At 47.5% G+C, this 25037-nt stretch overlaps 2 protein-coding genes across 4 annotated transcripts; one reads left to right on the top strand and one right to left on the bottom strand.

The window, feature by feature from the left end:
• Positions 1–122: 122 nt before the first annotated feature.
• On the bottom strand, positions 123–6755 carry SEC13 (SEC13 homolog, nuclear pore and COPII coat complex component). Its single transcript, XM_083795519.1, has 9 exons — positions 6635–6755; positions 6352–6396; positions 5461–5576; positions 4855–5006; positions 3894–4027; positions 2976–3109; positions 2375–2495; positions 1433–1579; positions 123–947 (listed from the first exon to the last, which is right to left on the bottom strand). The coding sequence occupies exons 1-9, from the start codon at positions 6635–6637 to the stop codon at positions 837–839; spliced, it is 963 nt and encodes a 320-aa protein (XP_083651645.1). The 5' UTR covers positions 6638–6755; the 3' UTR covers positions 123–836.
• Positions 6756–6812: 57 nt separating this feature from the next.
• On the top strand, positions 6813–25017 carry LOC310880139 (cullin-associated NEDD8-dissociated protein 1-like). Of its 3 annotated transcripts, none has more exons than XR_014571482.1 (15): positions 6813–7225; positions 8644–8787; positions 11387–11541; positions 12483–12606; positions 13241–13497; positions 14116–14221; positions 14893–15041; positions 17129–17421; positions 18148–18289; positions 19512–21017; positions 21382–21477; positions 22163–22332; positions 22451–22611; positions 23293–23400; positions 23591–25017. XR_014571482.1 is itself a non-coding variant. In XM_083795504.1 (15 exons), exons 1-15 carry the CDS (start codon positions 7158–7160, stop codon positions 23816–23818), a joined length of 3711 nt encoding a protein of 1236 aa, XP_083651630.1. In that variant the 5' UTR covers positions 6816–7157; the 3' UTR covers positions 23819–25017. The 3 variants fall into 3 exon arrangements, 2 of the variants coding, with proteins under 2 accessions (XP_083651630.1, XP_083651631.1); XM_083795504.1 differs by having other exon boundaries at positions 6816–7225; positions 22447–22611; XM_083795505.1 differs by lacking the exon at positions 6813–7225 and adding an exon at positions 9481–9552 and having other exon boundaries at positions 8647–8787; positions 22447–22611.
• Positions 25018–25037: the final 20 nt, after the last annotated feature.

The following is a 25037-nucleotide window of genomic DNA, read 5'->3' on the forward strand; positions in this document are numbered from 1 at the left end:
CCAGCTGTTACAAAGCTAGTACCACAGACGAGAGACCACCGCACTGTTGCACATTTGAAGGTAGGCTGTAGACAAACCTGATAAGGTTCCCGTGAAAGATTACCAATTACAGCAAACCAGGCTTTAAGCAATAAGACTTTATTCCGTTGGTATCTAAACAAAAATCTGAGGTACAGTACAGAAGTGTGGCTAAAAAAAAATCTCCAAATTGTATTTTGATTTGTTGATGTTGGTTAAATAACCAAGTTTGAGATTACCGTAAAGCAAAATACATATGCATTCCACTACTCCTTTTCATCTTCAGGAAAACATGGAGACTTTCATGTACCCACGTACAGCATGTTATTTTCAGGAGGATCTAAGCACCATTTCACTACTGCCGGGCTGTCATCTCCTGTTGGTAACTCCACCAGCCCTCCCCCTCACTTGAATGGCCAGAACACTCATCCCCTTGCACAGAAGAGTTCAGGCATCGGCACCGCAACAGCCTGCCTCCTCCTGTTCCTCCTCAAGTGCTTGAAGTCTGACCCCAGCATACCCAATTAAATCCAATCCCTAAACCAGAAGGCAGGGTACTACTTTTACAGCACCAAGGAGTAGCACAAGGCACAGTACTTTGCTCTGATATTCACCTTTAATTTAAGGGAATGTCAATTAAGGCTGATTATCAACACATTGTAGCCTCCCAGCACTGGTTATAGAGTGCTTATAAAATTGGATAATTATTTCCCATGTTCATGTCCAGTTTAGATAAAACCAGTTCTCATCTGAGTCAAGAAACATTGCAAATCAGGTATTAGTGATCACTTCTTGCTGCTGGACTGCTCGCTCCTGCATCACTGCTCATTCTGCTGCCCCTCTGTAACGGCAGACACTCCTCCTTGGCCCTTGTTGACATCGCTGATGCATGCCCACAGTCCATCTACTGATTCTTTCCACAGCGTGACCTCGAAAACAGAGCATGAAGAAATTTCAGCCTTAACACATTCTCAGTTTCTCGTTTCCTTGTAATGATCACATCACTAGTTTGGTGATGGGCTACAACTACAGAAGTCAGGCATCGCAGGGTTGTCTAAATTATCAACTATTTACTGCTGTATACTAAACTATCCACTGATAAAGGGGAAGAGGGAGAAGGAGGAAGAGAGTAAAATCTGGTGGTAGTATCCTACAAAATGAAATTAAGTCTGCATTTCCAGTCTCCATTAAGGACTAAGAATGCACTGCGAGCAGTTTGCCAGGGGTTACGGTCTTTCCTCCCCTTTTGGTAATTCAGAAGAAAAAACAAACAAAAACCAAAACAACACTCTTGCAGCAAAGCAGCATCTTTAACAGTCTTGATTCAAACAACAGAAGTGAGAATACCCTATCTCATCCCAGCTCTTCTGAAAATATGACATGCAAGAGTAAAAGCTGAGGCAGCAGTACTCACTTTATTGTCTCCTCCGGACACTGCAAGAATGTTTGCAGTAATGGACCAACTCACATGCCAGACAACATCATTGAACTTGTGCAGCAGTTTTGGTGACCATGAATTTCCAGAGGCATCATCACACGTCCAGATAAACACTCTGCCATCCTATAAAAGGAACAACGCTGAGTTGGTTGGACCACTAGTTTTAACAGAAAAAACAACTTGTTTACATTTCCGACTATGACTGTACTTGCAAGTCACAGCTCTAGATGTGTTTACATCGATTTTTGCTCAACACAGCGAAGGGGCTTTGTTCTTACTACAGACAAAGGCAAGGTGTAAGTACAGCTCTGATGAGGAACACTGCACACAAGAGACGACTTGCAAACACCAGAGGAATACTCTCAAAATACATATATATCTGCTGGTATTTTCCTTTCCAATCTTCTGACAGCAATTTGGCAGCTTACTGAGTCGCCCTCTTGCTATAAAATCAAGCAGTTCCAGAATCCCTATTAGCAGCAAAAACACTAGAGTCAATGTGAAGCGTGAGGACATCAGAGCTGACAACGATTAAGAATGCAAGTTACTAGGAAACAGTATTTTTCGCTAGAAGTGCAGTGAACTTGGTCTAGAGACATTAAAATACAAGTTTAGTTTGAAGCCCTTCCTTATAGTGAGCCCCTTCTGCTCACGCTTTTCAAACCAGAAGGTAGTACCTGGCACAGCGCCACACCCACACAAACCTTTGTCCAGAAATACTTCCGCTGGGCCTCTGAGTTTGATGGGAACGGGACTCAAAGGCTTTCAAGCACAGGCCCGGATACAGAAGAGGATTACCAAGAGGACCTGTTACAACAGTTCTACCTTTACTATCCCTTTACTTCCTTCCCCTTTTCTCTTGTAAATGGGAAAGGCGGCAATGAGAGCCTGCCCCTGTCACTCCGATGGAAGCCTCACCTGTGAACAGCTAGCAATGGTACTTGTAGGCAAACCTATGGATGGAGCCCAGGCTACGTCTCGAACCCAGTCACTGTGAGCCTCCAGCTTCTGCTCTTCTTTCCACTGACCATCTTCTTCTCTGAAAATACATTTATACAGTTACAACGGTGGCGGCAGCAGCAGACAGGCACACTTTCTGGCTCTTGTTCCGGAAGACAGTTTTTGTAGCTTTCAGACTCCTGGTTCATCTAAACAATACAAAGCACAAGCGTTTCCTACTCTTCTCCAAAAAGCTCTATGGCTTACACAAAATCCCTTCTAGAGGGCAGAACGCAGCACAGGAGAAGAGTAACTGGACTTCAGTTACTGTGCAGAGATCTGCTATTGTCCAAATAACAAATGTAACCAACGGTGATTAAAAAGCCACTTTTCAGTATTAAGCAGGTCTGACATGAATTGCTGTAACTATTTGGAAGTCACCAAGTTGCTTCTATTTTTGAAGTACTTCTCTAAAAAGTGTAATTTAAAATGAAAGCATAGAGGTGCCAGCAGGGATGTTCAGAGACTATAAAGAAGAACACATTTTAAAGGTTCTGAAGACTGGCAACCGAGCACTTACTTCCAGATCTTCACAAGGTTGTCACAGCCACCAGATGCAAATCTTTTGATATAGTTTGGTTTTTGACCAGATGGTTGTTCTATAAGGCTGCCTGGTACAACAGCAGGAGCCCAGCTAACTGCGTTACATCCAATCTAGTTAAGGGAAAAAAAAATGTCATTACTAAAAGTTGCTTGCTTTAAATAAATAGAAAGTTGCTGAGGGGGCAAAGGACACCTAGCATACTGTCTATTTTGGGGTGGGAGGAGGAGAAATAAGCCCTGTTTAGGAAACTAGGATTCTTGTGCAATGCTGGATGGACACTGGATGAATAAGAATTCCAGATACAGTCTAGTCTCAACAGGGCATTTATTCAGGAAGTCTTAGGTAGCTAAGTAACTGTTTTATGGGCAAATATCATTTAGATACGTAAACAGTGGAGACAGATTTAAAAAATGGAAAGATGCAAGACACATTCAGTTGCTAAGATTTAGGAATGCAGCAAAAGGAATCTGTGGGTCCACAGCCCAATTTCCTGCGATTGCAAGCCACTGTCATTAATGGCTTAGATACTTATCAAGGTTCGCTTAAGCAAAAATCCCCACTACTCGGGGAAAACACAAGTCCTGCAGTTTTTCCAGCTTTAGTTTATTCACAGCCAGATTGCAGGACGTGTTCTTAGTATCAAAGCCATTTTCACAACAGCACTAATGTTTAATAAAGGCATATTAGCAGTGCTGTTTAACAGCTTTCATGGGTCTTTTCTACTTTATTTTACTTACTACAAAGCATACCTTCCTACACTGGATTTATTTAAAACAAGTTATTTTTGATTTTGGAAAATGTTTCACATTATTTCATTGTATTTCAGTATTTATCCAGTCTACACATTATCTGTAGCTCCAAGAACTCTGTACTGCTCCAAAGATGCAGACTTACAGTATGTGCGTTGCTGATCTTTTTGACTTCCCATTGCCCGTCACCTGTGTAGCTCAACAACGAAATGGCTCCGTCGGAGCTCCCGCAGGCCAGTATCAATCCATAGTCGTGTGGCGCCCAGCAGACGGAGTTCACTGAGGGGTGAGACAGACTGGGTTGTTACACAGTGACTAACTAAGATTAACTAACCAAATCACCGACTACTACTAGTGAATAATGGAAAACTGCCTCTATTTTTGGCCCCATTTTAGGAGGAGACCACCAATGCGGCACTTTTAATGAGATAAAAAACTCTGCCTATCCTCTGCAAGAGTATCACTGACTCTAGAGCAAAATCTGACAGCCTAGCATAGCACTGGAAGTCTAGTTTTGTAACAAAACAAAGGCGTGTATCAAAGAAAAAGCCCTTTTCTCATTTTTAATCCAGGCCTAGCCTCAGAAGCATGGATCAAAAGCGTTCTAGTCAATGCCTTTGAGGATAACACTCAACAGCAAGACTCGTCTCTCTTTCCCTTCTCTGGTGGCCAGTATCAGTGTCGCTGGGCTTTGGAATACTAAGAAATGTGGAGACTTCTTAAGTTTGCCTGTAGGAAGACTGATCATTTCAACAAGACAGTCTCTCTTGGAAAACAAAACAGAGCATACTAAAACTCAGCTTCTTCCTTCCTTCCCATAGTGCATGCAGTACTGCCTCAACAATTCAGTACCCTGTCTTGTTTATCTGAAACTAATTTATTTGTAAAACAACTCCTGTGCAAACGCTGTATGAATCAAGACGGCTTATCCTGCAGTATGCCACTACATGACTGTTTCCCCCATGCTGAGTAGACTTACTGCCTCTCCATCAATTTACCAGTCTGTCTGAAAGAGGCTTTCTTCCTTAACAACGATGGATTTATTCCAACCTGAACCCCCCCCCTCGTAATCCCAGTTTCACATCCCAGCTCCGGACACCACGTACCTGACGAGTCGTGCCCTGTGTACTCGTATGTCTTTTCCCAAGTGCCATTTTCTTCCTTCCAGATAATAACCTTCCTGTCATAGGAACAGGAAGCCAAGATATTTCCATACATAGGATGAGCCCAGGCAACTTGCCACACTGGACCTTCATGCCTGCAAGAAACAGCATTATTTGGGAAAAGCTGAGAGAAACCCATTCCAGTTGTGGCTATTTCACAGCCATCGTATCGTAAACTGGTGCTCTGCACGTAACTGAGACAGTGACACAAAGAATATGAGTAACGCCAAGATGAAAAATAGCACATAGGACTGCAGGCAAAGCCATTACCATGGAAAACAATTCCAACCATTTATCCTTATGTTAGCAATTAGGATGGTGAGCTTACTTCTAGAAAATTATAAGTCTGAAGTTGGCAATGAATTAGAAAGCCGATTGTACTTTTAACCAGCTCTCTGTCCCCTCTCACAGCTCCGAACAGTTATTTAGCAACAACCAGCCACAGGAAGAACTACTCCGGAGGAATTTACCGTGCATCCTATGCTACCGAAAGGGAAAATGACAAACTGCTACAGACTTCTGCTTCCACTTCTTTTTAAGACACTTTACCCTCTTAGGTCCGCAATGAGGATTTGCCCTCCGTTCCGAACATCAAAGATTTTTACGGATCTGTCTGAAGAGCAGGTCGCCAACCGAGTGCCGTAGTAATCCATCTGAGCATCGTGCTGTAAGGCAACGAGAGAGGTGCTGTCAGCACACCTAACTCCTGCTTTCTTAACAAGTATTATTACATTTTAAAAGTAGCTCTAAGAATTGTGAAAAGATCGCCAAGTCTCAGCATGACAGGTTAAGAAGCATAGTTTTTAAACAATCTACATAAAACGCACAAGTCCTTTTTTCCCCAGTCGCTGTTCTCCGTACACAGACGTTGTGCGGTCAGGGCACAGGGGGTGCAGCGGTGACACACAGCACTCCAGGAGAGGACAGGGACGTGGTGCCTCTGGCCGTAACGCCTTCACCAAGTAATGTATCTTTGTTTCTAATTAAGTAATGTTGGTGTAAAAATACTGAACTATTTTATTTAGGTTTGAAACTTCACGTTTTAAGAGCAGTCCTTGCGTTTACAAATCGCTTTGAAATCTTCCCTCCCACGCACACGCGTGCACCCGCTCCCAGGTGCGTCTGGGCGCAGGGAAATCAGTTCCACCTCCTGACGCTGTGCTCCGTCCGGTACGCGCCTCTATTTGGTTCCACACAAACACGGGCATGAAGATTTTAAGCGCTGAAGTATTTCTCCTTCCCCCGGTAGCTCCGTTCCCCTGCCCACGCGCAGCAAGGCAGCGCCACAGGGCGCGCAGAGGCCGCCCCGCGCCCCGCGCCCCGCACCCCGGCGCGGAGCAGAAGGCGCCGCCGGCAGCCCCGCCGGGACCCGCCTCAGCGCCCTCGGCGGCGCCGGGCCGCGCTTCCCGGCGGCCAAACGCAGCAGCCCCGCGCGCTTACGATCATGTCCTCGTGAGACGTGTCCACGGTGTTGATCACGGAGACCTGCGGGGGGAAGGCGGACGCTCAGCCGCGGGCCGGGGCTGGGCGGCGCCCGGGCTGCCCTCAACGGCGGCTCGGGGCTCGGGGCCCGGGGCCCGGGACCCGGCCGCCCCCGGCAGCCCGCAGAGGCCGCGGCCCGGCCCGGCCCCAGAGCTGCCGCTCGCCCCGCCACCCTCCCGCCCTGCCCTTCCGAGGGGCCCGGCCCCCCTCCCCACCGCACCCGGCCCCGGCCCGGTGCTACCATGGCGGCGGCGGCAAGCGGCAGAGGCGCAGCAGGCGGCCCGCCCGGCGGCCGCGCAGCTCCGACGTGGCACAGCGCCCCGCCCCTCGCCCGGGCCCCGCCCCTCGCCCGGGCCCCGCCCCTCGCCCGGGCCCCGCCCCTCGCCCAGGCCCCGCCCCGCGCCCAGGCCCGGCCGTGCTCGCTCCCGCGAGCGGGCACGGGCAGGGCCCCGCGGGACATGGCGCGGGCACGGCCGGGCGCGGCGCTGCCGGACCCTGGCGCTGCCGGTAACGGCGGGTAACGGCGGGCACGGCCCCGCGAGCGCCCGTCCCGTGCCGTGCCCCGGCCGTGCCGCCCCGCTCGGCTCCGCCCCGCTCGGCTCCGCTCCGCCTGCAGGGGCCGCCCGAGGCCCGAGGCCCGGGGCCGCTCCCGGCCGCCGCCGGTGCCGTCCCGCCGGCAGCGCCGCGGGGGGGCGAGGCCGAGCGGGCAGCGGGGGTCGCGGCGCGGCCCGGGCCCGGCGCCATCTTCCCGCGCGGCCGCCGCCATGTGCAGCGCCTCGTACCACATCTCCGGGCTGCTGGAGAAGATGGCCTCCAGCGACAAGGACTTCAGGTGCGGGGCACGAGCCCTCACGGCCGGCCGCGGCTCCGGACCCGCTCGTCCCGCGGGCCGGGAGCGCCGCAGCCGCGGGGGTGAAACGGGGCCCGGGGCGGTGCCGGTGCGGGGCCCGGGGCCCGGTGCTGCCGGCGCCGCGTTGGGGCTGTTCTGGGAAGGGGCGGCCGGCCGCCGGCACGCCTCCCCGGCGGGACCAGCGCTCCGGCTGCTGCCCGTGTTCGTGACGGTGGGAGAAGGAGGGGCGCCTCCTGGGGCCGGGGGCTCTGGGGCCGGGATGCGCTCCGGGTGGCCCGTTAGAATTAACGGCTGCGGAACGCTTCGCCCGCCGGCCGAGCGCGCCCTCGGCGTCAGCCTGGAAGGCACCGCGTGTGCCGCAGGTGGTGCTTTGAGGTCTCTGAAGGAGATCGGCGATGTCCTCAGAGGCAGCTGGTGCGCTCCCGGTACCGCACGCGGTGCTTCTCGGAGAAGCCGGCGGCGCGGTGCCTGCAGTCAGCGTTCCGGACCAGGAGCGCCCAGCGCGGGGCGAGCGCCCCGTTACAGAGGTGTTCGGGCCCGCCCCTGCCGCACACGGGGACGTGCGGCCCGTTACCGGCCTCCCGTCACAGCACCGCGCCCCTCGCACGGACGGCTCCGGCGGCAGCTCCCGAGGGCGCGGGGGCAGGCGGCAGCGGGGGGGAAGCGGGACGTGGTGCTGCGCCAGGCGCTGCTCGGCCCCTGCCCGTAGTTGGTCATGCTCGTCTCGTGCTGACGCTGAACCCAGCGCAGCTCAGGAGCTCCTGCAGAGGCAGAAATACATGGCGTGCTGTTAACGTTACAGGTCAGAATCTCGGTTTTTGTCATTTTGGGTTTCTGGCGGGTTAATACCACAGAAGCCCCTCGTTCCAGATGTGCTCAGCTGCTACTCCAGAAAAGGCTTGTTGTACGCTGAAGTTAGCCTCGTACACTAGGGCAGCATTTGCTCTGAGATGCTGAATGAATTACATCAACGCTGGATTTAAAATGGATGTGTCACTTGGTAAATGAGGGGGAAGAGCTGCTCTTTGGTTCCTCTTAGACATCCATCCCTGTGCCGAGGCTGACATTAGAACAGCTAATATACGATAACCGTGCTTACGTCTCTCAGAACCTCAGACTTCTGTGCCAGCACCTTTTACATTTCCTTTCTCCTAGAAAAACAGATACCTAACCAGAACTTCTCAATATCCGTTTTGACTTTGTCCCTGTTAGAAAACTATATTGACTAAGAGCCAGCTGAGATTTTGTTTTTAATTCTAAGCTGGAGCGATAGATACTTGCTTGGTTCTGCTCATGGGAGAAGAAAGTGCAATCAGAAATGTTCATTTGTTCATTGCCATGCGAAGGAGATTTGTCTGTGGCTGTATATCAGCTGATCCACTTTTCCTATGTTCTTTCAGGTTTATGGCCACCAATGACCTGATGATGGAACTGCAGAAAGATTCTATAAAACTAGATGAAGACAGTGAGAAAAAAGTTGTGAAAATGCTTTTGAAATTGCTGGAGGACAAAAATGGGGAAGTACAGAACCTCGCTGTGAAGTGGTAAGAGCCTTGGCATCAACTACCGTGTTCCTTGGCAATAATAAAGCCGTCACAGACTCCAGAGTGTGTTGGAGCGCAGCCTCGTCCTGCAGCGTTGGCACCTTGCTCCAGCCTCCCGTTGAAGGGGCTTCCCCTCTCTGTGCTTGCAGGCACAGCAGTTTCTTTCTCTGTCAGGATTCAGAAAGGGTGAACGTACAGATACCTTTGTACAGGCAGCAGGCAACTTTGGAAGTCGTTCAGCGTTCGTATTATGAATCTTACCATTTTGAAAATATTATGAGTAAGGTTTTATTTCTTCAGAGACAAGCTCAGCCTAAAATACTGGACATCAAGCTCCCCTCCTTTTCTGGGCTTTGAGATCCAATGCTGAATTTCCCAGTGGTCCTGTCTTTGTTAGAGATGGTACTAAACTGATGACGTGTAGCCCTTCAGAAATGGCAGTCGTTGAATTACAGGTCCAAATCCTGTCCTTCAAGAGCATTTTCATTAAAGTTTATAATGCACTGCTTGGTTTTTTGTTTGTTTGTTTGTTTTTTTCCTGTTTTGACTCGAAGTGTAGTCTGTGCTTTGCTTTGTACCAATTGAATATATTTTTTCAACCCAAATGAAAAAGGCAGGAGGTTCCATTATTAATGAGTCGTCTGGTGAAGTGATCCTACTGCTGACATGTTCTTTCCTGTCTCTTTCCCCCAGCATGTCTAAATGGGAGTGTTCATTCTAGAAATGAAATTGAATGGGTCAGTTCACGCACAGGGCTCCAGAAAGGTGGGCCATTTAAAGACAACTTTGGGTTCCTGTATTTTTTCCAACTGTGGATCTTAGTCGTATTCCCTTTTTTTCAGTCATATGCTACTTCTGTCCCTGTACTTTCCCTGTGACCTTTGGCTCGCTCTTTTTGATTCTGACTGTCCTGACTTTTTCCCCAGCTTTCTTGGCCTTCTTCATGTCTCTACCAGCTTTGGGTTTGTTTCTTTTGTTTTTTAAAAGAAAGCTGTTGGGCACTAAATGAAAGATAAATTGATTTGCCTATTTATCTGTGGTTGCATCAGGAATACGTCCATATTCATCTAGAATGTGATCATTAGAAAGTAAACATCAAAATGAAACCAGGTATATTTCCTTTTTATACCTAAGGAAGTGCTTATAACAGTAATGTGCAGTTAGTTATACCCAGCCGGGTGGCGAGGATCTCTAAGGAGGAGAAATGTGACATTCTGAAGGACACTGGCAGTTGATTTTATTGTGTAAAACTGAGTTCTTATTTCTTCAGAGGAAATCTGAAATCACACTTCGCATCCAGTAAATTGACAAATTTGAAATCCATATGAAAACCTGACTCTAGTTCTGCGTTTTGTCTTGTTTCAGTTGAGATGAGTTCCTCAGCTTCTCTGTGCTTTCAGGGTCCCCGTCTGTAAAACAGTTCTCTTCTGGTCTGTACTTAGAGGTATAAAGTTGAACACCATTTGCGCTTGCACAAAGTGCTGTTATTAAGTTCTTATTTTCTAATTACCGTATCTCAGAGAAGCTACTCGGCCTCTAAAAAGCTATTACTGTCCTGATTTGTCAATTTAAGAATAGCCTCACACGAAGCAGGCTGTGTTCGCGTGCTCTGGGAAGCGCTGTGCACGTAGTGCTGGCCAAGCACTGAGGTGGTAATGGTGGTGTGCCCGCAGGGGGACAGCCACCTGTGCATAGGTGTTCCCTACAGTTTGCATTACTGTGGTTATGCCAGAAAGGAGAGAGAAAGAGAAGTCAAAATGCGATTTTGTTCAAGGATTCTATAAACTGCGTTCTGGCCCTAAGCGCTGTAACGGGCTAGCACCGTGTCTTCTCATACAAGCTCTTAAGACAGTGGGAATCATCGAGGCTGATGCTCTGTCAGCGTTGTTCAGCTCTCACGGAAGTCAGGGGCTTTTATCGCTGACGGTGACAGAAGCAGAACCCGTCTTGTGTGTAAACTTCAGTGAGAGGAGGGTATGTAGGAAGCTTGCGTGCCCCTCTGTCTCTTTTGGGACCATAGCCTGTTGGTAGCCTTTTGTTACGAGTTGTATGGACACATAGCATGGGTCAGTCCCCAGGGAACAGGGGTTGTGCCCTAGGATGAGGCAGCATACAGAGCCAAAAACTCGAGTCCCACTTTTCTGTGCAGTGTGTTTAAAAAAAAAAAAAAAAAAAAGGAAAAGCAAAACTCCAAAAAGGCAGATTAATCCTTTCCTTCACTCTGTTTTCCATCTTAACCTGGCTGTGTGAACAGCATACTGGGGGGGGGGGGGAGTGAAACCTTCATGAACAGGTTATCTAAATATATTTTTGCGCTGGAACAGGAGCACGATGGGATTTCTAAAACTAGAAATGGTTGTACTGCACGTGAATCACCGGGAGCTGTTCGATTCCTCTGTGTTTTCTGAAACCGAAGGAAGGGATGTGCATTGTACATCCTTGTGTGCATTGTACAGGATACCAGTGCTCAGTGCAGGTGTTACGGGAATATTTGCACTTGGGACTGAGAAGCCCTTAAGGAAGAGTGTGCCCGAGCATCCCTTTTGTTGGTGGAAGCAGCCTTCTTCCTGCTCGTTCTGACTGGCTTCTCCTCCTGCAGTCTGGGCCCGCTGGTTGGCAAGGTGAAGGAGTACCAGGTGGAAACCATCGTGGACACGCTGTGTATGAACATGTTGTCAGACAAGGAGCAGCTGCGGGACATCTCCAGCATCGGGCTGAAAACGGTCATCTCCGAGCTGCCACCAGCTTCCACAGGTAAGACGTCTGTCCCTGCTTGTCAGACCGAGGCGGTAGGGAGCCCCAGCCTTTGGGAAACAGGAAAGCGGGTAGTTCAGAGCCTAAAAGTTACAGATCCCTTATTCACCTGCTGGAGGACGAGAAATACCATAAGGAGGAAGGACAGCAGAAGTTGAGTTAGAAATGTGATTAAAGATTGGATGAAATGAAGACTCTTGAACTGGTCCCCCGTAGGATGCTTATGTCTGAAACCACATCTGAGTTCCTGGAGAAAATCATTTTTGTTCACGGCAATCGTAAAGCACGCAGTGTGTCAGGATGCTGCTGCTCAGGCAGCCTGGCAGGGCTGTTTGGTCTCGCCATCAGCAGTGCCAGCACTGCACCACCTCCTGTCTGCAGCCCTGCAGGACCAGGCTTTCTGGCCGCCACAGCTGCCCTGTCTGCTTCTTCTGCATTTGGAACTAAGTATTCCAAAAATCCAGCAGCATTTCAGGAGATACCCAAGGCTTCCAAAGAGTTAAGTTTCTTCTGCAGCCATCTCATGTATCTGTGGCTGTGGCAGTGCTGCTGGCCTGCTTTAGGAGTTGGGAGGAGAATGAGAATTAGTGTGCAAATACTTGCTGAGCTCCTCTCTCAGATTTTGCAAAATGTTAAGCTCTTGAGAGGCGTCTTTTCAGAAGTCTTTATTTAACACACGTCACATGAACTGAAACTGTTGCAGGGTAGCGACAGATAAATCATCTCCTTAAGGGTTGGGATTGACACAGTGTGGGTAGAAGGCAGCAAAAGCAGTGTCGGTTTGCTGCAAAATAGAGGGTTGGACATCTCCCTCTGTGCTTTCTTCACCTAGTTTGTTGCTTTTTTATTGTTTGTTTGTAAATGTAGGAAGGGTTGAATGGTTCTTAACAGCATAAAAACTTCTTTTTAACTGACAGTGGGGAAAAATCTCTCTCTTGCAGGCTCCACCATGACAGCGAATGTATGCAAAAAGATCACAGCCCAGCTGACAGGAGCCATTGGCAAGCAGGAAGATATATCTGTGCAGTTGGAGGCTCTTGACATCCTGTCAGATATGTTGAGCAGGTACCAAAGGATTTCCTTTGGCAGCTGTGTACGGCAGGGGGCTGCTCTGTATGTGTTTGCTTTTGATTTCTATATTTCCCTAATCTTACTATGAGGACTTAAAACTAAAGGATTTGGGTTGCCTGCTACAGGGGAATGTCTCAGCAGAGCAGATTCCTCAGCAGGGATGAGAGACAACATTTTGAGCCCTACTGTGCTTGGGAATAGTATTAGTGGTGGTGAGGGATCCCACAGAGGCTCAGTTTAAGTTTAAGCAAGTGTAAGGAGGGAGAGGGCAAACCAGGGAAGTTTATTTTAGCCCTGTGATCTGATTGCACATGCATTTTTTTTCCTGGCTGCCTCTCTCTCTTGTTATATAAGTAAGAGTGGCAGTGTCATATGTCAGCTGCATGCAGAAAATTATTGACAAACTCCCAGGTCACCCAGAAGGGCACAGCCAAAATCAAAATACGCCATGATGAATGCAAATAACCTCTCCCTGCGTTGTACAGAACACCAAAACCACCCTTTTCCTCTCCCTCCTGCTGTATGAAATCTTCATGGCTGAAGGGTTTTTTTTACATTTTTTGCTGGCAAGGAATCTTTTCCTCTGATACATTGACTTTCAACTTCTGTCTTGTTCTGTTGCTTGCAGGCTAGGGGGAACTCTCTACTCTTTCCATTCTTCCATCCTGAGCTGCCTGCTTCCTCAGCTGACAAGCCCCAGGCTGGCTGTACGTAAAAGGGCCATCGTTGCCTTGGGTCATCTTGTCTTGACCTGCAGTGGGAACATCTTCTCAGAGCTCACAGAGCATCTCCTCGCTGAGCTGAAGAAGAATGAGTCTACCTCAACTACCAGGACATACATTCAGTGTATCGCTGGCATCAGTAGGCAGGCTGGACACCGCATAGGTAGGACAAGTAGCTTGAAATGATACTGGGAAATGTGCACATATTTTAGAGCAGCTCTTTTTTTTAATGGTAAAAGAAGTGTGTTCGCTCTGTTCCTGATGTGTTAGTGGGTTGTGCTTTGTGATTCCCTCCGTGGTTCTGATCTGGCTTTGACCTCCACTTGTAAGGGAGGAGACACCAAAGTAACTCTGTGGCTGCCCTTCTGTAGTGGATTTCATCCCAAGGTCTTCAGCACTTTCCTGGTCTGAATTAATACCTCTGTGAATTAGGTCAGTGGATTCATCCCGCTTTAAATAAGAGGCTAAATGGAAGGCAGCATATTTGGTTACTTGTCTAAAAGATCTGCCAGAACCGGCATTCAGCCCTAGAAGATTTCTAGGCACGGCTCTTTCCATGACTGAAATGCCAACAAAGAACTGAAGAGAGTGAGCAGGGGTCACCTGCTAAAAATCTCTTTAAGGCTGTTTTTCGGTGGGCTGCTGGTTCCTTTCCCCAGGGATCCAGAGGAGGAATGCTCTGCCAGGCACGTGAAGGAAGTGGCAGATGGCTGAGCTGTTGGCAGCTTGGATACGTGACCGCTGGAATGTATTTTACTGCTGCTTACTTTGTCTTTCCCAGGAGAACATCTGGAGAAGATAATTCCTCTGATTGTTCAGTACTGTAACGTGGAAGATGATGAGTTGAGAGAGTACTGCTTCCAGGCCTTCGAGTCTTTTGTAAGAAGGTGTGTGCCCTTGAGGAACAACCATGCACCGTCCTGTGCATCGGTGTCCTCCTGGTGTAAATATCTGTACTTCCAGCATCCAGGGCTGAGTGCCTGTGTTCCTGTGGGGAAGGAGTTCACAAGTGAAATTTCTTCTTTACATGCAGAGTTGGACATGAGTTACGAGCCGTTTTACTTCAACACGCGCGAGCATGTTTCTGTATTGGTTTTGCAGGAGTGGGACAAGTTTTCCTTGTCCTTGGGGGATTCCTCAGGAAGAGGGAATTGCCTCATTCCTGGTGTGTGGAGGGAGTGGGAGGCAGGAAAGGGGCTCAAGTAGAGGAGCTGCTGAGCTGCAGCTTTCCTGATGTTTGGTCAAAAGTTCAGGGCTTGTGTTGGAGAAGGAGCCCTTCGGAGCTCCTGAGGTTTCCTCCCATGAAGGGAGGACTGAACCAGGTGGTGAAGGCTATGTTTTTCCCCTTATAGAAATTATTGCATCCTTCCCAGGAGAATGTGGCCTTGCTTTGTGCACAGTGAGAAAGAGCAGCTCTGCTTTAACTCATGTTAGCAAAATGCTTAAATAGCCCATGAAACATTTTGGGATCCTTTTGAGATGGATTGTGTTATTTGGATATTTAAAACTGCTTATTATTTGATCTATTAACTCTTAGGATTTTTATTTGTCGTGATAGGTGCCCAAAGGAAATTGACCCCCACATCCCTAATGTGATGGGGTTATGTCTGAAGTACATCACCTTTGACCCAAACTACAACTATGATAATGAAGAGGAGGAAGAGGAAGAGAGGATGGAAACTGAAAATGGGGAGGATGAAGAGCAAGGTGCCTGCTTGTGAGGATTGACTGTGCTCAGCAGAACACTGGTTAACATTTCCCCCCTTCCTGCGTGCTGTCCCCTTCTCTGATGTTTCTTTTAAGATCTGTGTCAAGACAGTTGTGTTGAATGGGTTATTTCAGCTTACCAGTGGTAACAACATAGCTGTATGTGCAAAGTTCCAACAACAATTCTGAACTTGTTAGTTTTATTTTTTGCTGCTAAGCACCTCGGATCTCTGCCTGCCTTAGGGAACGGGGAAAGCACTGAAAACAGTGCTCTGAACTAGCTTAGTGAAGAGCTAGGTGAAGGGAGCATTGCCTTTCCTGTCCCTGCTGACTGTAGCAGTCTCTTAGAGCTTGCACAGCAAGCAGCCAGGTTTGACGCCTGGCGATCCCGAGGAGCAGCTGCTCTGCCATCCTGACCGCTGGAAGCGCTCCCTCGTGCCCTGCAAGGTGTCAGCGCTGCTTGCAGCCTGCCCGGCAGACCTCGGGCTGCTGCTCCAGGCAGCTGGTGGGACCTGCAGGGGTTGTTCTTCAAAGGGAGGTGTGAACTCTGTCCTTCTTGAATGCTCTCTGATTCTGAGCTTCCGCTGCTGGCACCAAGTGCTCGGTTCAGCTGTAGCCCTGGTTCCTGTCTGTCCTGATAGCTGAGCTCTAGTAGGTTTAGGCACACGCGAGGGAGATGTCTCCTTACTGCGTTCCTAACAAAATGGTGTTTCTTGAAAAGAAAGATGTTAGAGGCAGATCTAAAAATTGGAGCTAACAGCTGCGCACTCTGCAGGTTTCTTACTGTATCTACTGGGGTGCTACGCAGTATTATTACCTTTTTTAACCAGCCAGCCAGCATTTGTTGCTTACTTGAGTTCCAAAAGGCATTGGATATCTTTGGTGTGGTCTCACTTACTTACAAGACCAGACAAACTCCTGTTTTCCCTGATCACAGGGGAGGTCAGGCAAGCATTCCTTGCTCCCAGGCTGTTGCAGCCGACACCCCTGCCAGGTTTTGTCACAACCATGGTGGTTTGTCAGCGTGGAGCTTTTACTTGGTTTCTGGGTTGCTTCCTCTTGTCTCTGCATCTGCTAGGCTGCTTTCAGTACATGCATGCTGTTTGTGAAAACAACGGCCAGCCAAAGCTGGACTTCGCAGTCACCTGGAGGCTACAGAAGCTATGCTCCTTGTGAGAATGGTTGCTTCTTTTTTTTTTTTTTTTTTTCTTCAGGAAGAGATACAGAGATATTTGCAATTTCGATCTAACAGTTTCAGTGCAACCTAACTCAGCCTACAAATATTTTAGCCACAGAATTATGTTTTTACTATAAGGTAACTATTTTGTACTACGTTGCAGCAGAAAAAAGCAAAGCTACAATCCTGAACCCTTGAAAGTGCCACCCTTAAAAACATGTTAGTCATCAGTGAAAGCACTCTGATACCGTCTTAAAAGGGGTCTTTTGTTTATTTTCAGACTCTGTTTAGTTTGAGGTGGCTGTCAAGATCTGGTGAGATGAGAGGTCTGTGTTTAAAGCCTGTTGGCTGTAGAGAGCATTTCATAATGTTGCTTTTTATGGCTGTATGAAGTGTGACAGCTAAGAGCAAAAGTTAGTTGTTTACTTTCATACTAATTGGGGTACGATCTTGGCTGTCTTCCTGGAGAGTGTGTTAAATGTTCTGCCAATAACATTGTAAATTGTTATGCTGTTTTGTGCCATTCAGGGATTGCTAAGACAGATATTTACGTATTTCTGGCTTTAAAAATGTGGGAACCTTGTTCTTCCTTCAGAACAAAAGCCTTGATGCCTGAGCCGAAGTGGCTTCACCAGTGAGTGTAGTAGTATTAAGGTTTGCTCTTTGTCAGCTCTTAGTTGGAACAGAAGAACCTGACATCAGCATAGGGCAGTCCCGAGGCGTACTTGCTGTCTGTAATGACGTTTGTATGGACAGGCTGTTCTGGACAATTCCATGTTCCCAGATAAGTGTGAGTTACTGGTATCTGTTTGTCGGGTAGCTGGAGAGGGAAGCTCGGAGGCATCAAGTGACCCTCTAGCTCTGATTTTCTCCTCATGGTGCATCCTGTTTTCCCTTGTGTTCTTTCCAGAAAGTGATGATGAGTACAGCGATGATGATGACATCAGTTGGAAAGTCCGCAGGGCTGCAGCGAAGTGCCTGGAGGCCATTGTCAGCAGCAGGCACGATCTCCTTCAGGATTTCTACAAAACTCTTTCCCCAGTTTTGATAAGCAGATTCAAGGAGAGGGAGGAGAATGTCAAAGCTGACATCTTCAGTGCTTATATCGCCTTGCTGAAACAAACACTGCCCATCCAGAGCTGGCGGCATGCTTCAGATGCCTCTGGCAAAGACGATGTTCCCCTGACGATGCTTCAGAACCAGGTGTGTGAGGAGATGGTGGGCTGCATTAAATCAGAAAGCAATAAAGAGAAGTAGATACCGTGCCACTGATGAGTACGCCTAGTGGGTAAATTGATGAGTATGCCTAGTGGGTAAATTGATGAGTATGCCTAGTGGGTAAATTGATGAGTATGCCTAGTGGGTAAATTGATGAGTACGCCTAGTGGGTAAATTGGAGAACACAGCTGAGGGAGCCCTTTGGCACGCAACTAGGGGGAACCAGATCCCAAGGGTTAACAGTTCATGTTTTTTCCCACCATTCCTGGGGAGAGTGCATTGAGCCAGTGCAGGAGCACTGAGGTATAATCTCCATTATCCCCCCTGGGTAGCCTCTGACACATTTGCAGGCTGTATGACACATTAATCTTGGGGTAAAACGATGATCTGATTGTATTTATTTAATCTTCTTTGTTAGGGGATAACACCAACTTCATGATTCAGTTTGTAGAATGTGGAAGAGTACAATAAAGTCCCTCCAGCTCATTAGTTCGCGTATCTCTTGTTCACATGAACTGTCTTGTAATCTTTCCCTAGTCCGTTCTCCTCTAACGAGCAATTGCATTGTTTCTTGCTGTCTCTTGTCAGTTCTGTTGCTGTGCCTTTAGTGCCTCTGGCTCAGCTGAGCAAGCTGCTTTGGCAGCATAGCTCTGTGCCCTGGAAGCTGGATGACCGATGTGTTTCTTTCTGGTTTGCTTTTCCAAATTGCAGGTCCCCAACATCGTCAAGGCCTTGCATAAGCAGCTTAAAGAAAAGAGCATCAAGTCAAGACAGGGTTGTTTCAGCCTGCTGACAGAACTGGCCAATGTTCTTCCTGGTTGCCTGGCAGATCACATCCCTGCACTAGTGCCTGGTAAAGCTCATCTGTGGTCTGCGGGTGGAAGAGCGGGGTTGGTTCCGTTAGGTCATAGTATAACCTGTATTCTTCTTACGTGCATGTTTTATTTCTCAGTATTGTCTCTGTTCAGTTTCAAGGCATACGCATGAAGTTCTGCTCCTTGTTGATACACTAAACAGTTTCCAGATCAATTCTTGTTTCTGTCGACTGCTGACAGACAGGATGTTAAGTTCACTTCCACAGTCCCCAGAAGAGAGACCTTTAGGAGGGCCTGTTCCAGCCTCCTTTGAAAGTAGCTGGAATTACACTGCTAGCATGCTGAAATCAGTAACACATGACATTTTCTTTTACAAAATAGAGCGGCGTTAAAAAAATACATATTGACTGAAGCTTTTATGTGTACCCCCACATTTTCCACAGAGCTTTCCTTTCCCGTAGATTCATGAAGCAACCCAGGCTGCTGGAAGGCTTACAATACTGAGGTTTTGTCTTGGCTTTGGAGTGTCTGTATTAGTAAACATACCAAATGTCTCCTGTGATTGTTCCTGGGCACAAGCCACGCACCTCTCTCATGAATTAATAGATTGCAAAAAGCATTCAAACCAAGAGTCAAGCATAACTTCTGGGATGGCAAACAGTGCTGTTGTAAATGTTTCTGATTAAGTCTTTATGGAAACATAAATGTGTGCCATAGAAAATGGACTTGGAAGTACGTCACTTCTACAGAGGCAGTCAATCTATTGAACCAGAGAAATGTAAAAGTCCCTGCTGCTTTTTTTTCCTTAAAAAAAAAAGAAAACAAAAAACAAACAAACCACTTCCCACAGAAGAGTATAGGAAATAAATGTGAAAGGATGTTACAGCTGTATGGAGTGCCTGTTGAGGTTAGATTTTCCCAGTCTTAATTTCATGCCACTTTTCTCCTGCTTATTTGTACCTTACTAACAACCCCTCCCCATCTCAGCCCAGGATAACTTTTCTAATTGAATTTTAAATAGTTGTGTAGCCAGCTATCCATGGCTGCTACAAATAATATTTATATCTGAATTGCCACTTCCCTGAAAGCAAAAGGACTGTAAGGATAGTAGCTCTCTTTAACGGTACATATCTTCTGTGTGAGCAGAGGAAAGAAAGAAAACAGACTCCAACTGTGTTCATTTTCTGTTTGTTTGTTTATTTGTTTTGATTAAGAACACAGTGAAATAAGGCAGCATTCTTTCTTGTCTCTTCGGCACAGGTATTGTTTTCTCATTGGCTGATAAATCCAGCTCCTCCAACATGAGAATTGATACGCTATCTTTCCTTCACGTTCTTCTTTGCAACCACCAGCCAGAGGTATTTCATCCTCATATCAAAAGCCTGTTACCTCCAGTTGTGAGCTGTATTGGAGACTCCTTCTATAAGATCACTTCGGAGGCTCTGCTGGTTACTCAGCAACTTGTGAAAGTTATCAGGCCTTTGGGCAAGTCTTGCACTTTTGATGCCAAGCCATATGTGAAGGACCTTTTCCCTGGTACTCTGAAACGACTGAAGGCAGCTGACATTGACCAGGAGGTGAAGGAGCGTGCTATCTCATGCATGGGACAGATCATTTACAATCTGGGAGATTATTTAAGCACTGATCTCCAGCCAACTTTGAAGATATTTTTGGAGAGGCTCAAAAATGAAATCACCCGATTGACAACAGTCAAAGCATTAACCCTAATTGCCAGTTCTCCACTTAAAATAGACTTGAGACCTATTTTAGGGGACGGTTTCCCCATTTTAGCTTCCTTCTTGAGAAAGAATCAACGTGCCTTGAAACTGAGCACTCTGACTGCTCTGGATATCCTGGTGAAGAACTACAGTGACAGCCTCAAGCCTGCCATGATAGAGTCTGTGCTAACGGAGCTCCCTGCTTTAATTAGTGAGAACGACATGCATGTTTCCCAGGTGGCAATCACATTCCTTACTACTTTAGCTAAAGTTTATCCGTCCTGCATCTCTAAGATCAGTGGTTCCATTCTTACTGAAATCTTTCAGCTTGTTCATTCACCTTTGCTTCAAGGAGGGGCTCTGAACGCTATCATAGACTTCTTCCAGGCTCTGGTGCTGACAAAGACGGCCGCCATGGGCTACTCGGAGCTGATGAAGCAGCTGACTGCACCTATTTACTCCTCGGGTTCAGCTGGGGCGTCAGTGTCGTTACACAAGCAGGCGTATTACTCTGTTGCGAAGTGTGTGGCGGCCCTTTCCTCAGCCTGCCCCAAAGAAGCCCCTGGGATACTGAACCAGTTTATCCAGGATGTAAAAAGCCCCAAATCCAGCTCTGCTGTAAAAGTGCTAGCCTTCCTTTCCCTGGCAGAGATGGGGCGCACGATGAACCTTAGTGCTCAGAAAGAGCTCAAAACGGTCATCCTGGAGGCATTCACTTCTCCCAGCGAAGAGGTGAAATCTGCAGCTTCCTACGCGTTGGGGAACATCAGCGTTGGAAATCTTAAGGAGTATCTTCCCTTCATGCTGAAAGAGATTGGAAGCCAGCCCAAGAGACAGTACCTCCTGCTGCACTCTCTAAAAGAAGTCATCAGCTCCTCTCCAGCCGATGGCCTCAAACCATACGTGGAGGATATTTGGGCTCTGCTTTTCAAGCACTGTGAGTGCACAGAAGAAGGGACGCGCAACGTGGTGGCTGAATGCTTGGGGAAGCTGACTCTGGTGAATCCTTCTGAGCTGCTGCCCCGGTTGAAAAAACAGCTGTCATCAGGTAGCGTTACGATGAGCACTGCTGAGAGTAGGGAAATACCTTTTTCTTGCTGGAAGGTGCTTCTGTAAGCTGCTGGTGGGTACAACAAGGAGCAAAGCCAGTCTGTAGAGGCGAGAAGGAAGTGAGGGATCTTTGCGAGGGAGGTCAAAGGGAACACTGGGTTGCATGGGATGCAGGAGGGTGTTAGCAACAGGGACTGCACATGAAGATTGTGCTGGGACGGGTTTTAAATAGAGGTTAAGACAAATCTTATGTTTTCAGTGTGCTTGTAATGAGACTCAGAGCAGAGTATGTGCTACAAAGTTACAGCAATGATTTTGTCTCTTGACCTGTCAGTGTCTTTGTCTTTCCATGTTCATCACAGGCTCTCCACACGCCCGGAGCACAGTGGTAACTGCAGTAAAATTCACAATTGCAGATCAGCCTCAGCCTATTGATGCTCTCCTGAAAAGCTGCATAGGTAGGCTAGTACAAATCACAGTGTAATCTGGCAACAGATACTGCTTTTGTTTAGCAGCTTAGGGATTTTTCACATCTATCTGAACCTCGTCTAATCCAGTTAATTTTCATCTGTGTTTCTCTGCTTTTGGCATTCAGGAGGAGGACACTCGTGGATCCTTGTTAAATGCTCTTGGGCATGTTCCATTGGTGACATTTTCAGGGAGCATAAGTTCACCCCACTTTCAAACATGATTCCAGCATTGTGCGGACAAGGATCTCGTAAAATGTAACCTACGTTAAAATGGCCTTATAGCTAGGGAGCCTGCGTCTTGGATCCGTTGTATAAAACTGGGCCTTCTATTTCAGAGAAGTCTAATCTGAGCAAGTTAGATCTGGGCAAGAAAGAAAGAACACCTTCCGTGAATACTGAAGCTTCTGGTTTGACTTTAGGATGAGGTCTGTCGTAGCTAGAATCATGCTGGTTGTTTTTATGCCCAAATGCAGAAAAGTCGTGATTCTTTCCTTTACTATATCCCAAATGAAAGCATCTCTAATGCCTTTGTTACTGTGCCCCTAGAGTTATTTGGCATAGATGCGTCACATCCAGGCTCCATCAAAAATACGTTGTGGTGGTTTTGGGTCAGTTGCGAGTGCTTCTTCTAAAACTCTGCAGCAGGACTAACTGGTGTGTTCGTATCCCCCAGGGGACTTCTTGAAAACTCTTGAGGATTCAGACCTGAATGTTCGACGCGTGGCTTTAGCCATGTTTAATTCTGCTGCTCACAACAAACCTTCTTTAATACGAGAATTACTAAATGCAGTTCTCCCCAGCCTGTATAGCGAAACAAAGGTCAGAAGAGAGCTTATCCGTGAGGTATGTCATTAGTTTGGCTTGAGAGCAATATGGCAGCGACTTGGTGCACGTGAAGCTGAGATGGAGCTGTCACGCTGCTGTTAGGTTACAGCTGTATTTTTTTTCTTGTTTAAGGTAGAAATGGGGCCATTCAAGCACACAGTGGACGATGGCCTTGACGTGAGGAAAGCTGCTTTTGAATGCATGTATACGCTGCTGGAAAGTTGTCTTGACCGGCTGGATATCTATGAGTATCTGAACCATGTGGAGGATGGACTGAAGGATCACTATGACATTCGGGTGGGTAGATGCTTTGCCAGAACTGCTGGAGGACAGTGAAGTAGATGATGTTAGTTCTTGGGAACCAGGGCCTAAATTGAGCTGATGTGTCACCATGGCATAGAGTGTGCCTGCCACATCTGCTAGAGCTTTCTTCTGAATGTTTTCCAGCCCTAGTTTGACTGTCGTGGCCTTGAAAATACAACCGTACTGTAGCTGGCTTTACAGGAAATCTACCCAAGTCTAGAATATCGTCAATTGTCATTTACTTAGCGCAGCCAGTGATACTATACAAAAAAAAATTAATATATATATTGTTGATGGTCTCATATAGGAAGCACTGTATCCTTCTCATTCTATTTACCTCCACTTAAGGAGGTGCAGCAGTGGCACAATCCCCGTGGTGAATGCATCTGTTTCTCTCAAAAGCTCTCAGCACTCTGCAGACACCGGAGAGGAGGACAGCTGGGACCAGAGTCTAACTGGTTACTGCTGTGCACTGGCTGCTAACAGGTGCATTTCTAGTAGCGCCCAAAATCTTGTTAAAGCCCCTTACCCAAGTGCAAAGCAAACCACTCCAGCAGAGGTGCCATGGAAGCAGCAGGCAGCATGGCACCACAGGTCAGGCAGATGCACGTTCACTGCTGTGTCGGGGACTGGAGGGCGTAGTGAAGCATCTCCTCTTTTCCCTCCTCTCTCTAGATGCTGACTTTCATCATGCTGGCTCGGCTGTCCACACTCTGTCCTAATGCAGTCCTGCAAAGGCTCGAGCGACTGATTGAACCACTGCAAGCAACGTGCTCCACAAAGGTAAGAGCGAAGAGAGCGTGACACACGAGGGGTGGGTTCTGTGCTGTTACTCTGTCACTGCTTCCGAGCAACCTGCTCCCCACGTTCCTTCGGTCAGAAATGCATGTCCCTGCGCCTGCTGGTGTGTTTGATTTTGTGCCTGTATCATCTGTTCTAAATCCCAGCTAAAAATGGTGCTTTTGTTTTCTAGGTAAAAGCTGGTTCAGTGAAACAGGAGTTTGAAAAGCAGGATGAACTGAAGAGATCAGCGATGAGAGCAATGGCTGCTCTCCTGACCATCCCCGAAGTAGAGAAAAGTCCAGCAATGGCTGAATTTTCATCTCAAATCAGATCCAATCCTGAAATGGCATCACTTTTTGAAAGTATTCAGAAAGATTCTGCTTCTCTGCCCACCACAGAATCGATGGACACAAGCTAAGGTGTTGCTTGTCTGCTCCATCACCTTCCTGTCCTCACCGCGCGTTAACCCAACCGATACACCACAGGGGGCTGAGAATGTCAGCTTTCTGCAGCAGCCCCCTGGAAGTCATCGAGTGCTGACAGGAGAAAATAGCTGAAAGCATGGGACATCTTGCTGAATTTCAAAATGTGGGAGATCAAGGGAAGCATGTCCCTGTGGAGGGGAGGGAGTGGAAGACACCTACGTTGTCTTCAGCAAGCTTTTAGAGGGCTTATGAAGCAACCTGAATTCAGAATGGTTCCATGAAAAATGGAAACCGCTTCCCGAAGTATTTCCCTACTGCAGTACAGAGAGAAATAAAGCCTCTTTTTTTTTTTTTTTTAAACCACTGCATATGCACTTTTTACTCCCCAGTTGCCTGAAGAATGTATTTGTATTGTTTCACTAAATAAGAAGGCTGAAAACTAGATGTCTTTAATTGGTGAGCATCAAGCGCAGCTAGGGCCTGTTTGAGCAAGAGGCAGGAGGTTTGCATTAGCTGAGCTGCAGTTGCTCATCACGCCGTAGCTTTCCCACACAGGGCTAAATTTGTAAAATGTGTTCTGATAGTTAAATATTTCTGCAGTGTTTTGGTGATACGAAACTACCTTGCTTATGGTTTCCTGGTTTTAACTGTAAAATACCTCACTGAGCTGTCTTCCAAAAAGAGACGACTTGATTGTATTACAACAATAAATCACCCACTAAGCTTTTCTTTGCTTGAAACACTGACCTCTTCCCCCCGTGGAGCAGCTCGGTGTTTCTCTCAAGTGACAGCCACCAAAGCACCGATCTGCTGTGAACTCTGGTCATGAAATTACACGGCGGCATTCGCAGCAAAGTTCACAAAAGTATTCTAGCATCGCAGAAGAGCTCCAGGTCAGCCGCCAGGTTCCAGAACATACAGCAGCTCTGCCATCATTTGAAAGCCTTCTCTAAAGTGGCTGTTTTGTTCAAATGCAGCTTTGCACAGGGAAAAAGCTTTAAGAAACAGGAAGGATGTAACAGCAAATTAGAGAACGAGACTACCATGACACACTTCTGGTAGCCGTGGAGTTGGAATAAGCTTTCCTTTCTCCATTTCTGACAGCGGGTGATTTGAGAAATATTTATAGTGCAGTGTGAAAGAACATCCGTTCTGTTTGAGTGGTACCTGAAAATAAAAATATAGCTGTGGAGCTGTGTGCATGCCTGAATT

Source organism: Anser anser, assembly GCF_964211835.1.
Source record: "Anser anser genome assembly, chromosome: 12".
NCBI lineage: Eukaryota > Metazoa > Chordata > Aves > Anseriformes > Anatidae > Anser > Anser anser.

What these genes read in the sequence shown, in the direction of transcription:
- LOC310880139 (XM_083795504.1), top strand. Translation starts at nt 7,158, where the DNA reads ATGTGCAGCGCCTCGTACCACATCTCCGGGCTGCTGGAGAAGATGGCC. An exon ending in CAGAACCTCGCTGTGAAGTG is followed by an intron (nt 8,788 to 11,386) that starts GTAAGAGCCTTG and finishes CTCCTCCTGCAG; the next exon opens with TCTGGGCCCGCTGGTTGGCA. An exon ending in CTGTCAGATATGTTGAGCAG is followed by an intron (nt 12,607 to 13,240) that starts GTACCAAAGGAT and finishes TGTTGCTTGCAG; the next exon opens with GCTAGGGGGAACTCTCTACT.
- SEC13 (XM_083795519.1), bottom strand. An exon ending in CGTCTCACGAGGACATGATC is followed by an intron (nt 5,577 to 6,351) that starts GTAAGCGCGCGG and finishes GTTGCCTTACAG; the next exon opens with CACGATGCTCAGATGGATTA. An exon ending in TGTCCGGAGGAGACAATAAA is followed by an intron (nt 948 to 1,432) that starts GTGAGTACTGCT and finishes TCTGTTTTCGAG; the next exon opens with GTCACGCTGTGGAAAGAATC.